A 13727-nucleotide genomic window follows, 5' to 3' on the forward strand; every position below is an offset into this window, starting at 1 on the left:
TATTACTTGCACCTGTGTTAGGTGCCACTTCTGTTTTACTCACACTGAGGAAACCACCACCACTGGAGACACACCAGCCTCGGTGAAACAAACCCAGTTATTACCAACCTCAAACTGCTTCAGCTACAAGTGCAACTTAAGCCTGAGTCGTGTTTCCAGCTTCGAGACACCACCTGCATGTGAAAGCTGCTAAATAAAGCCAGTTGCTTTGAGACTAGCGTCGGTGACTCACGCATTGACCCATTTTCCGATGATGCAGGGTCAGCAGTCGGGCAGGGTGAGAGGTGGGGAGGAGAGGTGCAGCCTGGCTGGGGCTACATGGGCTGGTTGCGTCCCTGCAGCTGCACCGCACTGCTGCCAAAGACACGCTGTGTTTCCAAGCATGCTAAATTTATGCCTGTGCTGCACAGCTGATTGTACATCGAGCCTGTTTATGTGAAACACACAATGTTATATTAAGCAAAGCTAATGAATACGGGGTCTAAAATCTAGAGGGAAAAAAAATCTTCTCTAACCGCATCAGGCAATTAATACATCTTTTCCTCTTCCACATCTGGTTATTTATTGCATTCCATTATTGAAGGTGACATGCAAAAGGAGCAAAATTCCACATTCATCCAGTGGCTTTGCGCTTTCAGGCTCTTCTCTGAGTAGGCAGAGAAGGAGAAAGTAATTGGTGACAGATACAGTCTTAGAGTAGGCAGAGAAAAATAAAAGGATCAGCAAAACACTGACAAAAAACTCAGAAAGTAAAGCTGGGAATTTGGATCACTTGGAAAGCTGAGGAGAATGGTGATGGCTTTTTGAACTTGTCCATTTGACTTCTGGGATGAACTTTTTGATCTTCTGGTCATTAATTGAATCCTGATTTGTCTTGCACAATATCCAGACTCTGGAGTTAAGCACTCACACAATATACTCACAGAAACAGATTTTCTATTTGTAATGAGTAAGAGCCTTTGCATGTAAACACCATGATTGAAAGGACACTCTTTGGAGCATCAGCTCCTGGCAAGGTGTTTGTATGTGCATAGCCATGTATATTAAGAATTTTTCAATTTTATCCCTGTGATAGACTAGGATCAACCTAATAATCTGGATAAATTCAAGATTGGAAAGTGTGTCTAGCAATATATGGATTCATGTCTCAGTCCTCCTTAAAACAGAAGGTTGTATCTATCACATCCCATTGTGTATACTGTACCTGCCACAAAGGAGCAGCTACAGTTCGATCCAAAGTATCCACACCATTAATTAAAATTTGCATGAAATTTAATGGCCTCTGTGGTACTAGACAGTTTAATCGTATATTTCTGACTGTTTCTCTGAAATCAAGATATACTACTTAACATCTCTTGCATTGGTTAAGGCAGGTTTTTCACACGTACCTGTTAAATACACCCTTTTGTCTCCTGTTTGTATGCAGCCTGAGTAAGAGAGGTGGCCATGTTTGCCCACAGCATGGATAACAGCAGCGGTCCTTTTGTTCTCCCTACCTTATTGCTCCTGCTGCAGAACAAGAGCTACTCCAATGCCTCCAACCCTCCTGCTGGCCATGAGATGACGGAGTCACCCATAGGACCCAGCTCAAGCAGGAACCACACTGCCTTGCAGTACAAACTGAAGCCAGGTGAACTAGCAGCAGCCAGCATAGTTTTGGGAGCGTTGTGGCTCGTTTCTGTCTTTGGAAACTCCCTTGTGTGCTTAGTGATCCACAGGAGCAGGAGGACACAATCCACCACTAACTATTTTGTTGTCTCCATGGCTTGTGCAGACCTTCTCCTCAGTATTGCAAGCGCACCTTTCGTGCTGCTCCAGTTTACCTATGGCAGGTGGACACTGGGGAACGTGATGTGCAAGCTGGTCAGGTACATACAGTACCTCAGCCCTGGAGTCCAGATATACGTGCTTCTCTCTATATGTGTGGATCGATTCTACACTATCGTCTATCCCCTCAGCTTCAAAGTGTCCAGGGAGAAAGCCAAGAAAATGATCCTGGCCTCTTGGCTATTTCATGCCCTCTTTGCATCTCCGGCTTTCTTTTTCTACAGCTCCAACAGCAATGACCACTGCAACTTTTTTCTTCCGGACTCTTGGGAAGGAGCCATCTACAGTATCATCCACCTCTTGGTGGTATTTCTCATCCCATCCATCCTCATTATCCTCTTCTACCAGAAGGTCATCAAGTACATTTGGAGAATAGGTACCGGTGGCATGACCGTCAGGAGGACAATGAATATTGTCCCAAGAACAAAGGTGAAAACCATCAAGATGTTCTTAATGTTAAACTCGGTATTTCTCCTGTCCTGGCTCCCTTTTTATGTGGTACAGCTGTGGCACCTGCAGGAAACAGACTACAAAAAGAGCTCCTTAGTTTTCCTGGCCATCACCTGGATCTCCTTCAGTTCTTCAGCCTCCAAGCCAACCCTCTACTCTGTGTACAATGCAAACTTCAGAAGAGGGATGAAAGAAACTTGTTGCATGTCCGCCATGAAATGCTACAGAAGCAACGCGTACACCATCACCACCAGTTCCAGGATAGCCAAAAAAAATCACATTGGGATTGCAGATATCCCAGCTCCAGTGAAAACTGTCACCAAAGACTCCATCTATGATGCTTTTAACAGAGAAGCCAAGGAAAAAAAGCTTGCCTGGCCTATTCAGTCCAACCCTCCAAATACGTTCGTCTAGTTGGCTTCATTGCTTTGAAAAATTATTATGTATCCCCAGAACAAAGAGCTTTCTCTCGGTTTTGAACCATTGTATGTTTATGTCTTTTTAACTCAACTTTTAGGGAAGAAAAAGAGATGTTTTATTTTATTAAATGCCTTGATTTTGATATCTCAGGTCTGTTTCCTTTCAGTTACATTCTGCTTTGTGAAACTACTCTACCTGAATCAGGAGCATAACTGTTTTACAAAGCAGAAAAGCTCTTATACTCTTTGTACGTAGGGAAAAAGGGAAGGGAAATACACCACTTTTTAAATTGCCCGTATTTTGGCCACAGTGTATAAATGCATATATCCACCAAAAGCCATCTATACTTCCTGAAACAGACAGCCTTTTTTTCTTTTTCTTTGCATTTATCAAACTCATCTATATGTACTGGACTGAGTCTGTGTGTGGAATATTGATTTATTTTCCCAATTCCCATAGTATTGCCCAGAAGCACAGCAGCACGCCCCCAGCTAACACAGATAACAATTTATTTACTACCGTCTGGTTGGTGAATTCCCCTCACTCTGCTGGATTAATGTGTTCATGTGAGCTGGAGCTGTGGAGGGTCCACCCCCGGTGCTGCACCCTTTGCACAGGAAGATTTCCATTTCGTCTTCTTATCAACGTCGACATGAGAGTCCTGCAGAGTTCAGACCACAGGTCCATCCATCCCAGTATCTTATCGCTGACTGTAGCCATCAGTGGGTGCTTGAGGACAGAGTGTAGGAAGCAGGAAAGCTATGGAGAGGCCTCCTGACATCTCCTTCCAGCCTCCAGCAGATGCTGCTGAGAGCTAACACCTTTCACAGAGCAGATGCCAAAAAGCGGTGCCATTCAGTAAATCCTGAGCAGGTCCAGAATGGGCCTAGTCACAAAGTCCCAGAGATGGGACAAGCAGCCCTATCCTGCTTCCTCAGGCTTTATCCGAGTGGATTTCAGGAGAGTTTTGCCTGAGAACCAAGGGTTTGACATCTTTTCAGTTGAGCATCTCAAGCACTTTCTTCCTGTTCTCTATTTATTTTTCAGCTAGCCCTGACCGTGTCAGTAGATGGTGAATAGTTGGTCCTCAACCACTCTTTCTCTGCCAGTCTTGGGTTGGTAAACCTCTGTCATGTATTCTCTCAGCTATTTATTTTCTGTGCTGAAGATTCTCATTTGACTCAGTCATTTCTTGCATAGAACCAGCTCCAGATCAGGTTCTCCTTAGAGCATCCCAATGTAGCAGCCAGGGCATGGCCAAGCATCCTCCAGTCCAGACTACCAGCAGGCATCTCACATTCAAGTCATCCTAAAAGTGTTTGATCCCAGGGGTTAAACGAGGCAATAGCCAGCTCAGTGGACAGAAGGCAGTGTGCATGTCTCAGCTATCCATCCACATACTCCTATTTCAAAATCTCAAGCTGCCCCCTGTAAGTTTGAAGACATCCTCAGCCACAGCCTCCTCAGGGATTATCTTTTTCTTCTGCTTTCACACCAAAAGTGGCACAGCTGAATTCCTGTTTGTGCCTGGGGCCTGGAAGTGCTGCTGTGACAAAAGTTAACAAAACAAGGGTAACAAGCACTACAGGGAGTATTAAACATACGTGATTATGTCCCTTTCCTGTCAGCAGGGTGCAGAAGCACACGTGTGGTGGAGTTCCAAGCTGACATCCTCTGAAGAGACTCTCATGCCTGCAATGTGGGTGGGGAAACTCCTTTGTTGAGAAATATTCCTGCATTTATGATAGAAAACTTCCTTCCTCATCCTCTACCACACAAAGTATGGTTGTAAGAACCTTCACTGACTGCAGGAACACGTCCGTGCTGTATTTCACAAATTCAGAAATCCCCGTTAAATGAGGATCTGCTATTTCTCATCAAGGCCATTAGCAAAAATTCCCATAAATTGAGGGGAGAGAGGGTCTTGAAAACAAGACAAAAGCAATATTTTCTGTGTGGTTCATTTTCCAAGCAGGTTGTTTCAGCCTGAAACATGACCATATGCTTAGGGTTTTTTTGACAATTACCTCTGACACAAAAAAATAACACCTAGGGGAAGCAGGCCAGGTCAACTTTGCAATGCTATTTTTAACGTTGGGTTGTGAGATTAAACGCAACAGTTGTTCTTTTGGTTAGTAGTTTTACTAAAGAAGCGGGACTGAACAGAATGAGACCTGAGGTTGCAGAGAACCGTAGGGTCATGGTTACCCACCTCACACTAGGTCTGAGTCTAGAGGGACTCAGGACACTTGTTCCTTCAAGTCTACATGAATGGGAGTGCAGGAGGCAGCCTCATTATCTGGGTATCATGGACAGCAGAGGCCCTAATAGTCACTGTCCTGTCCAGGTGCATTCAGAGAGGCTATATACAGGTAGTGAGTCCTTGTACAGCTGGACCCTAAAGATGTTCCAGTGGATGTTGCCTGTGCATAGCCAGCTTCCAGCCTGCAGATGAGGAGAAGGTCTCAGACTACTACAGATCCCAAAGGAAAACACTGCTGCAGGCACTACATGCTGGGGCTGATGCCTTGAGGCTTGCTCCATTGCTGAAAAGGAAGGGAGGAAGTAGTCCACCCCTAAGGCACTAACACCACGTTGGAGACCCACAGTCTGCCAGACGACATTTCACATACAAAACCCAAAGAACACACCAGCGGGTGAGAAACCACAGACTTCTGTGCAACTTTCCCTCTTGTGAACTCAACCGCATTTCCCCACCTCATAGAAGCTGTAAAATTACACAAGCTGGCCAGGAAAAGTTCAGGACTGCCATGACACACAGCTAGGGACACAACGTCACTGGGCTGAAACAGTTGGCGGTTCTGCCCTGAAATCACAGCCCTAACTGGCCCTGAGACTGTGACTGAAGTCTAGAGCTTGGCTTTCTTAGACCACGTTTTCTTCTCAGTAAAAGCACAGGCACAGTTGTATCAGAGTAAGTGTAACTCTGCTGGTATAGCTTATTCTAGCCAAAACTGCACTGGTAAAAACACATTCTTGCTAATGTAAGCTGTGTTTCAAGTCAGAGGAATTTGCCCCTGCAGCTGTCCCTTTATGCAGTTACACTGATAAACCTTCCCGATTTCTACTTCCATATGATGCAACTTTCGGTATGGTTGAAAAAATTGTCCAGAGCAATCAAACTAAACCCATCGCTTCAATTGCTGGCTAGCTGACAGATCCCTCAGTCTGAAAAGCCAGACTTCACCACAGAGCGAAAGGAGCAGTGGTGTGCCTGTACGTCAGGTATGCACGTACATACTCACTTCTACCTCTTTCACTTCTCTTTTTCCCAAGTCATGTCAGTACTGTCTATCCTTTTCCTCATCGGCTGTGGCTGAAGACCACGTTCATGCCTTGGTGACCACTGTGCTTCTGGGAGAGGTACCCTAGGAAAGGCTGCCCAAGCCATCCCAGCAGCTCCAACCCTTCAGATGACACTAAGCCACTGTAATTTAGTGCTGCCACTTTAAGAGCAGAAGAGAACATCATGCTACAGCAATGCCAAAGATGGAACATCTTCTACAGCTTGACGGTTGAAATGGAAGCTACTCCATGCTCAGGGTTGGCTTCAGAAACCCGTCATGAAATGGATGGAGACAGACAAGTACTGACCTGGCACCAGAGCAAAGAGAAATCTTTTCTACTCCTTCCATCATTCTAGGACGGGTGATGGGTGGGTTTGATAGCATCGGCCACCAGGTACCTCTTGGTCTGCCAAGACCTCAGAGGTCCCAGAGACTCAGGAAGAAGACCATGGATTATCTATGCAAAAAATGGAAAACACTGCAGGATTTTCCTAATCGATGTAAACAAATCTCTCCGCACTCCCTCACAACTCCTTATTGCCAACAGATCGTTTTAGTGATCTATCTAACACAACAATAACACAAATGAGGGGTGAGGCAATTTTAGGACTAAACCAAGCAACGCTACTCAGATCAAGGCACCTTGAAGAAACACAACTTAATGCGGGAATAGCCAGCGACTGCCCCTGGAGTTTGATACAGCTCTGGAGGCAGACACCCCTGGGCCTCAAGAAGGCTGGTGAGGTACCTGGGATACTGACCATGGGTACGCGTGCGTGCCCGTCAGCATCTGTGTAAGCAAGGAGAAAACCAGCATGCAGATGTGGGCCAAAGCTGGTAGAAGTTATTAGGGCAGGTTTGGCACTGAGGAAACAGAAACTCCCCGTTCATGAACCCATCTCAACCCCATTTCCAAAGGAGCAGCTCTGGAAGAAAGGATTTCTAGCCCATCCACCCCTCAGTCTTTCTGTGTAAGAACATGACACACTGCCAACCATAAAACATTTTTTTTGCATTAAATGGACACAAGTTAGTGGAAATTCCATCACTGTTGTTTACTTTTGGTATTAAGTGGCTTGCGCTTGGGAATTATTATTACAAACTGTCAAATTATGTGTGCCCCCCCCCCCCCCCCCCCTTTTTACTTCAGCAGAGAGTCAGATTTTTGGTTAAACATATTTCAAAAAGTTCTAGGTGGGAGGTAGTGAGAAGCAGACACACACCACTTGAACTTATTTGGCAGCTATCTTCCCAGAGGTGTTAGCAAGGTGGCTATCACCCATAATTGGACTCAAGACTTTCCATACGCCCAGTTAAGAATCCCCTGAGCTTTTCCAGTCTCAGCTCAACCAGTTTGACTTCAGAATTAATTGACATTGATTTAGGAGTTGGTTTTCCAAGGTGTTGAATGCACGCCATAGATTTTAGCTGAAATTCTCAGTGCTCAGCCTTTCTCAATATCAGATCCTTCCTGTTTAAAAGAACAAAAAGCAGATTTGAAGTTTATTGAAGCCAGACCCATACACTCAAAGGAAGGTTTATTAGCCCCCTAAGTGATTCTGTAAGTTAATATGTCTTTATTAGCTGGCTCTTTTCAACCTAGCAAGTGTTGTGGAATAGGCCATTATAAATTACATAAGCTTTATTTGAACTGGCTTCTAGTAAAACATAACACACCTACTGGAAGATTGTTATATAAATTTCACCTTCTGCTGAGCAGTCTGAACTAAAACACAGATTTATTCTACATTACTGCTAACACACACAAAGTCTCCTTTCAGTTTTCTCATGAAACCGATCTCTGGATAAAATTAAGAAGTGGCATAGACAGCAGTAATTCCTTGGTGTTCAGCATCACAACCATTTTAGACCTGCTCTTCATTTGGTCGTATGTTTGCAAGGGAAAAGGAGGGGGGAAGGGGAAATATAGTACATCACCAAATAATTTAATTTGTCCTCATCTCATGCCTGGTCAGACATTAGCTTTTTCACTGCACGTACAAATAAGAGCAAGAGACACTTTTGTTTCCATGGTTTGTGGAGGAGGGACTCATCAAGGACTTTGATGTTTTTGAGGCTATGTAGAATTAAACAGCAGAGGCCACAAATGGATGGATGTAATTACCCATCTTAATTCCAAAGGCACCACAGCACTTCTCTTCATCCCTGGAGATTTACCATCTCCACTGCTACACCTACCTTGCAGAGTCTCTCTCCGTATTGATCCAAATACTGGAAGGAAAACCATTAAGTGATATCCAGAGTTAGCAAGATTTCAGATTAATTGCCAGTTACCTGTAAATGCAGCAGGAGTTGCTCCGAGTTTCTCATTAACTCACAGCACTGCTGGGAGCCGATCTGCTGTCAGGCTTTCCGCAGACTCTGAGACAGCTCTTGCCATGCTGTTGAATTGGTCCTGCTTATTAATCCAGGGCATCGTCCTTAGAATGGAGCCCTAAGGTTGTAATCTTTTCCACTTAAGAGGGATGTTGGGGATGTGGCCCTTGGCCCAGGTCTATGGCAGAAAGCCTTGAGTTTTCAGAGCTAAACCTTGCAGAATCTTAGCACACCAGCAGAAGGCAGCCACTACTTCAATACAAGCCAGAAAGCAGTCGGTCAGATAGACAAATAAACAGCTGATTCAAAATATTTCAAGGGAGGGCAGCACAAGTTTGCTCTTCAGAAATTGCTCTCAAACCTATTATAGCACCTCTGTAGGTCCCACCAGGGAGCTCCAGTCCTGGGTGAGATGACAGACATGCTGCCTTCCCACTACCCCTCCATACCACCACTCATCGCCCCCACACAGAAGCTGCCACCCACGTATCCCAACACTACTACTGGCCAGCTTCTGACAGCCAAACGGTGCTCTTGGTGGCCAGGTCCCTAGTTGTGTCTTCAAAGTCCGCTTCCCGCTTGTTGATCATGTCAACTGTCGCAAGAAATTCTTATCAAGGTAACAAAGCATTTGGAGTTTCCTCTTCAAGGGAAAGCTGTGTTAATAACAGGCACATTTGTTTTGTTTATAGGACTTATTTCATCCAAAGAGCGTGATTCAGAAAAAATGCAGGGTGAATGCAAGCAATCACAAGAGGCCATTCATCATTCTGCCTACGTTTTGTTTTTTTGTTAATACATCCACACAACTGCAACTGTGCTCATTCCATGAGAGAGAAGTTCAGGGGATTAAAACAGACAACCTTTAACCTCGTTCTCCAGCTGTCAGTCAGCCTTTTTTATCCGCCAGCATGTGTAGACAATATCAACTCCATTAATAATGCCACCCCTTTAGTGGTACTGGACTGAAATGCTGTCAATATTAAGTGGCGACTGCGAAAAGACACAAGATCACATAAATCTAGAAAGCTGAAGTAGTTAATTGGTTGTTTCTCAAACACTCACAGCAGTCCACTTTGGTTCCATTGGAATACTAGTAATTAAAAAGCTAATTGCTCATTTATTTCAGAAGGTGAGAAACCCTAAGAATAAAGTCATGAGAAATGCAGCTTGGTGAAGAGAGAATGGTAATGCTCTCTGTTCTCATTGATAGATCCCTGCACTGTAACCAAGATATCACCTTGTGAAGGTTTACACAAATACTCATCACAAGAGTAATTAGCTGATCAGAAATCTTGGCGATGCCTCCTTCGCCTTTGTCTGCCTGAGATCCCAGAGAGGATTCTAGGTTTAAATGGAAAACTGTTATTCTGTTTACTTTGATGAAACCTCTTCTGGTTTATGTTCATGAGGTAAAGGCTTTGGGGTCAAAATTTTCTCTCACAAATGAATTACCCCCTTATCTTCAGGTTTCAGGTATGTAAATCCAAGCTGAACTTACCCTTTTATTTGAAAATACTGTCACCGGTGAAAATGCCGGGCAACCTGGAATTTTACAGAAATAACAGTAACAGAATAATCCAAATCTCGATGTGTGGAGTGAAAGAAGGCTTGCAACTTGTTGAGTAGCAAAACTGCTTCAACACATGCCAAACATCTACAACAAGGCAACGTTGCCATTGCCTTTTGCTAACAGCCTTGTCTTGGCTTCCTCCTGATCATACAGCTCAACACAACGCCTGAACAAGCTAAAAACCGCTGTGGGGTGAGCTGATATCAGCAGTGTCCCTGCTAGGCTGTGCGGAGAAACAAGAAGTGGGTCCTGAGCTACAAAGCTATTAAGAGCTTGCGATGCAGAAGGGGTATTCGCACTGATGTTACCCAGAGCTTAAAATGTAGAAGGGGTGTTCAGTGCAAGCTGCTGGGTGTGGTACAGCCTGTGTGTGGAGGCAGAGAGAAGCTACTGGATAACTCCTGTTTTTATGCAGTCCTCTGGAAAAGGAACACTTGCTGGATTTTGAAAACAGGCCCCAGACCACTTAGGAAATAAACGAGAATCACAGAAGACACTTTTTCTGTAGAGAAAAAGGAACGCAGACCGAAAAGTGCGAGATTTCAAAGTACTGATGAGGGGAGATGAAAGAAAACGCCCCGAAATTCAAAACAGAAAACACTGACCTAGCAACACAGCAGAATCTATTATATGTTTCACAGGGAGTAGGAAAGAATTGTTCTTACACCAGAGGATGCCACATAAGGAGATAGTGAGGCTGGAGAACACTGCTGGTATGCTCTGCCATAGGAATATGCAGCGTTGCTGTCACCATCTAACTCGATCAAAATGTGTTTTGAAAGTTGCAATGAAAAAGAAGGTATGGAAAAAAAATCACCTTTCATAGCGAGCTATTTCTATTCACATTGAACACCCCATCTCATCAAACCACGTTTTATCCACTTGTAGTCTTTTGCTCAAAAATTCATTTAATCATCAGAATACCTGTCACAGCTGCAGCATAGTTAAGAATGTCACCATTACCCACCCTAATAGACTGAGATCAAATGCAATAATTGCTTGAAGCAGCAGCTAGTGTTAGTAGCACTGATATACCACTAGTGAGTTTCAAGCAGACACACAAAAAAGCAGGGCTAATCTTGCACGAGCTATGGAAGCAAAATTTCCACCTCCCAAGAGCTTTTTACAGAGGAAAATAAAAAACTGAAAGTCAGTTGTTTAGGTTTTAAATCTTTTTTTTAATGAAGTGTTGCTGAAAAGCATTAGCTGATCAATGACAGCATTTTCTAGTTACAATTTGAAGTGCATAAGATAAAGAAAATACAATTAATAGTATAAATAATGCGAAGGAACAGCCTTTGCAGAAATTGCTTAAGGTGATGGCTATAACTGACACTACAAATTCTACTTCTATATCTACATATACAAATTTATACATTCAATAAATACAGCATCAGTTGAATTTTAGTCCACTGATGTGCTATACAGTATGAGACACCTCAAATTTTACCGCAGATTAGAGGCACCTGTTTACTCATACAAATCCACAACAGACTCATACAAGAAATTCAGTTATTGTCATAACTTACAGAGAAATCAATGCTAAGTGGCACTAACAGCAGGACACTCAACTTCTGACCTACTGCAGAGATTTCTACATCACCCAGTCCTCTGTCACTCATACCGTAACAATTTAAGTACAGTGAGAAGGAGTAGGGTCCTTATTTCAGTTTTTCCTCTTGGTTTATCTACATTTTTAGGCTAGTCTCAAACATTTGGCCCACACTTGGTCCTTTTATTAACCGTCATTTTACAGCTAATTATAGATACTATAATTTCTTGGAAAGTAGTAAACAGACCTGCGGTGCCAAATCTTCTCCATTTCTTCATGGGATGCCAGGATGAACTAGATTAATTATTGATGTAGATTAATCTTCATCCTTAAAATACAGAAGTGGATAAAAGCAAAAACAAGTCAGTCACAGGGACTCTCCCAAAGTGAGTCCTGGTTTCAACTGTTGAGAAAAGCTTTTTGAAATGTATCTAATACATTAAAAAGAACCACAACCAAACATCTCTGGTAGAACAGTCTTTTGAAAAGCACTTAATAGAATGCAGGTTCTTGGGCAAACACTTATTATCAGATTACAGAAGCTGACCATGATTTAAGTTTTTTTGGTTGGTTGTTTTTAACACATATAATCACAAGATGTTCTCAGTTAAGTGAGAAGCCTCTCAAATATACCCACTTTATTTTTCAGGATTCTATGCCCCAGGCACAGATTTGGGATTAAAAAGATAAGATTTATTACATCTTGTCAAGTTTTTCACTATCTGGTAAACCCTTGCATTAAATTCTCCAAAAGCATTAGTACAGCTGTACAGTGCTTACTCCATCAGCATCATTATGGTTGGACTTGAGGATCTCAAGGGTCTCTTCCAACCAAAATGAGTCTATGATCAACTGAGTTCTACCTTACTACACCTTATTGTAACAGAGTCCTAGCACTGTTACGAACACCAGATGCTATAGACAGCATTTTTTGAAGATTCTGCCTAGTTTCCAAACGATACCCACTTTTACCTGGGCAAGTGGTTCTAGCTGACCATTAGATATCCATGGCAAGTGGGGAAAATGAAGCATTTCCAGGCTTATTTCCTTTCTTCAGTGCTTGTGAGAACCAGCTGCACACACTCACTGCAGGAGAAACGTGTGGAAGGCTGCGCCCAGCTTACACAAAGAGAGGATAAACCATCCTCCATTATTTAAGGTACTAGATGAGACCCCTAGCTGGTTGCATCACTTCTGGGAGCCCCCTCAATGTGGATGAAGACTGTTAACAGCAGAGTATCAAATGAGCATGAATTACAAACATTTCTGTTAGTTTTCAAGAGGAACTACTACACTTCAAACTCCAAAACAGATGTATCTCTGAGAGTCCTTTAAGCCCAGAACATTTATAACATAGCACAGTCTGCAACATGATGGAAGCCAAAGAACTTTATCCATCTAATGATTGTTACCAGGAATCCTGCTTTTCATGATGAACTACAGCATCTAGAGAATGTTGGAAGAGTCCAGTTAGAATCTCTTAACTCTGTGTCACACTTAAATTTTGGATTGCAGGACAAACACAGGAACAGTTGAAGATGATGGAGGCTGCAACATGCCTCCTGCCCCATTCGCATGAAGCACAAAATACCTGTTAAAACATGGATGCCACTATTTGTGCCTCAGAACTGGTTTGCCAAACACAATCCTGTGATGCCAACTGCTGGCTAAGCCAGAGGGCAGGAGGCACTGGGATGAGGAACAGATGAAAACTCTTACCCATCACAATGAGAAATTCCAGCTCCTCATTTCCCTTATAAAAGAAAACTTAACTCCTGAGAAGTTTCTTGTTTGGTATCACAGAAAGGGAAATAAAGAAAGAGCGGAGGCAAGAGATCAAGTGGTGTATTTGTGGTGCAATCAGAGCTGCATTTGTCGCACAACCTAGTGTTGAGTGGAGCTGTTCTGATCATGCATACTGTAACTCCTCTACATGTTTTCTACAGAACTGATTCATAAAAGACACTTAAATATACATATAACCTTTGAAATACATGTTTAATTACAATACATAGTTTACATTTTAAACTAGACTGCGTAAGTCTAATTCTGACCAAAAATAATATATTAAACTTCTGGCACGATGATGTTACAAAATCCAACTGCAAGGTTCACAGAGTACAGTTCTGGGCATCTGATCTAGGGTTGGTTTTTTTTTTTTTCTCCAGAGAATCCAGAAAAAGGACAGACAAGCATTCAACATAAGCAAAAATCCCCAAACTTATGGATTGGCTTTGTTGCCAACTTTCAGGACAAACTG

General features: G+C 43.0%; 1 protein-coding gene across 1 annotated transcript; it reads left to right on the top strand.

Annotated features, from left to right (window-relative positions):
• Positions 1–1446: 1446 nt before the first annotated feature.
• On the top strand, positions 1447–2691 carry GPR19 (G protein-coupled receptor 19; the record flags this gene model as incomplete). Its single annotated transcript, XM_080361054.1, has 1 exon — positions 1447–2691. The coding sequence occupies one exon, from the start codon at positions 1447–1449 to the stop codon at positions 2689–2691; it is 1245 nt and encodes a 414-aa protein (XP_080217180.1).
• Between the last annotated feature and the right edge of the window lie 11036 nt (positions 2692–13727).

This window comes from Nesoenas mayeri (assembly GCF_963082525.1).
Source record: "Nesoenas mayeri genome assembly, chromosome: 1".
NCBI classification, from domain to species: Eukaryota; Metazoa; Chordata; class Aves; order Columbiformes; family Columbidae; genus Nesoenas; species Nesoenas mayeri.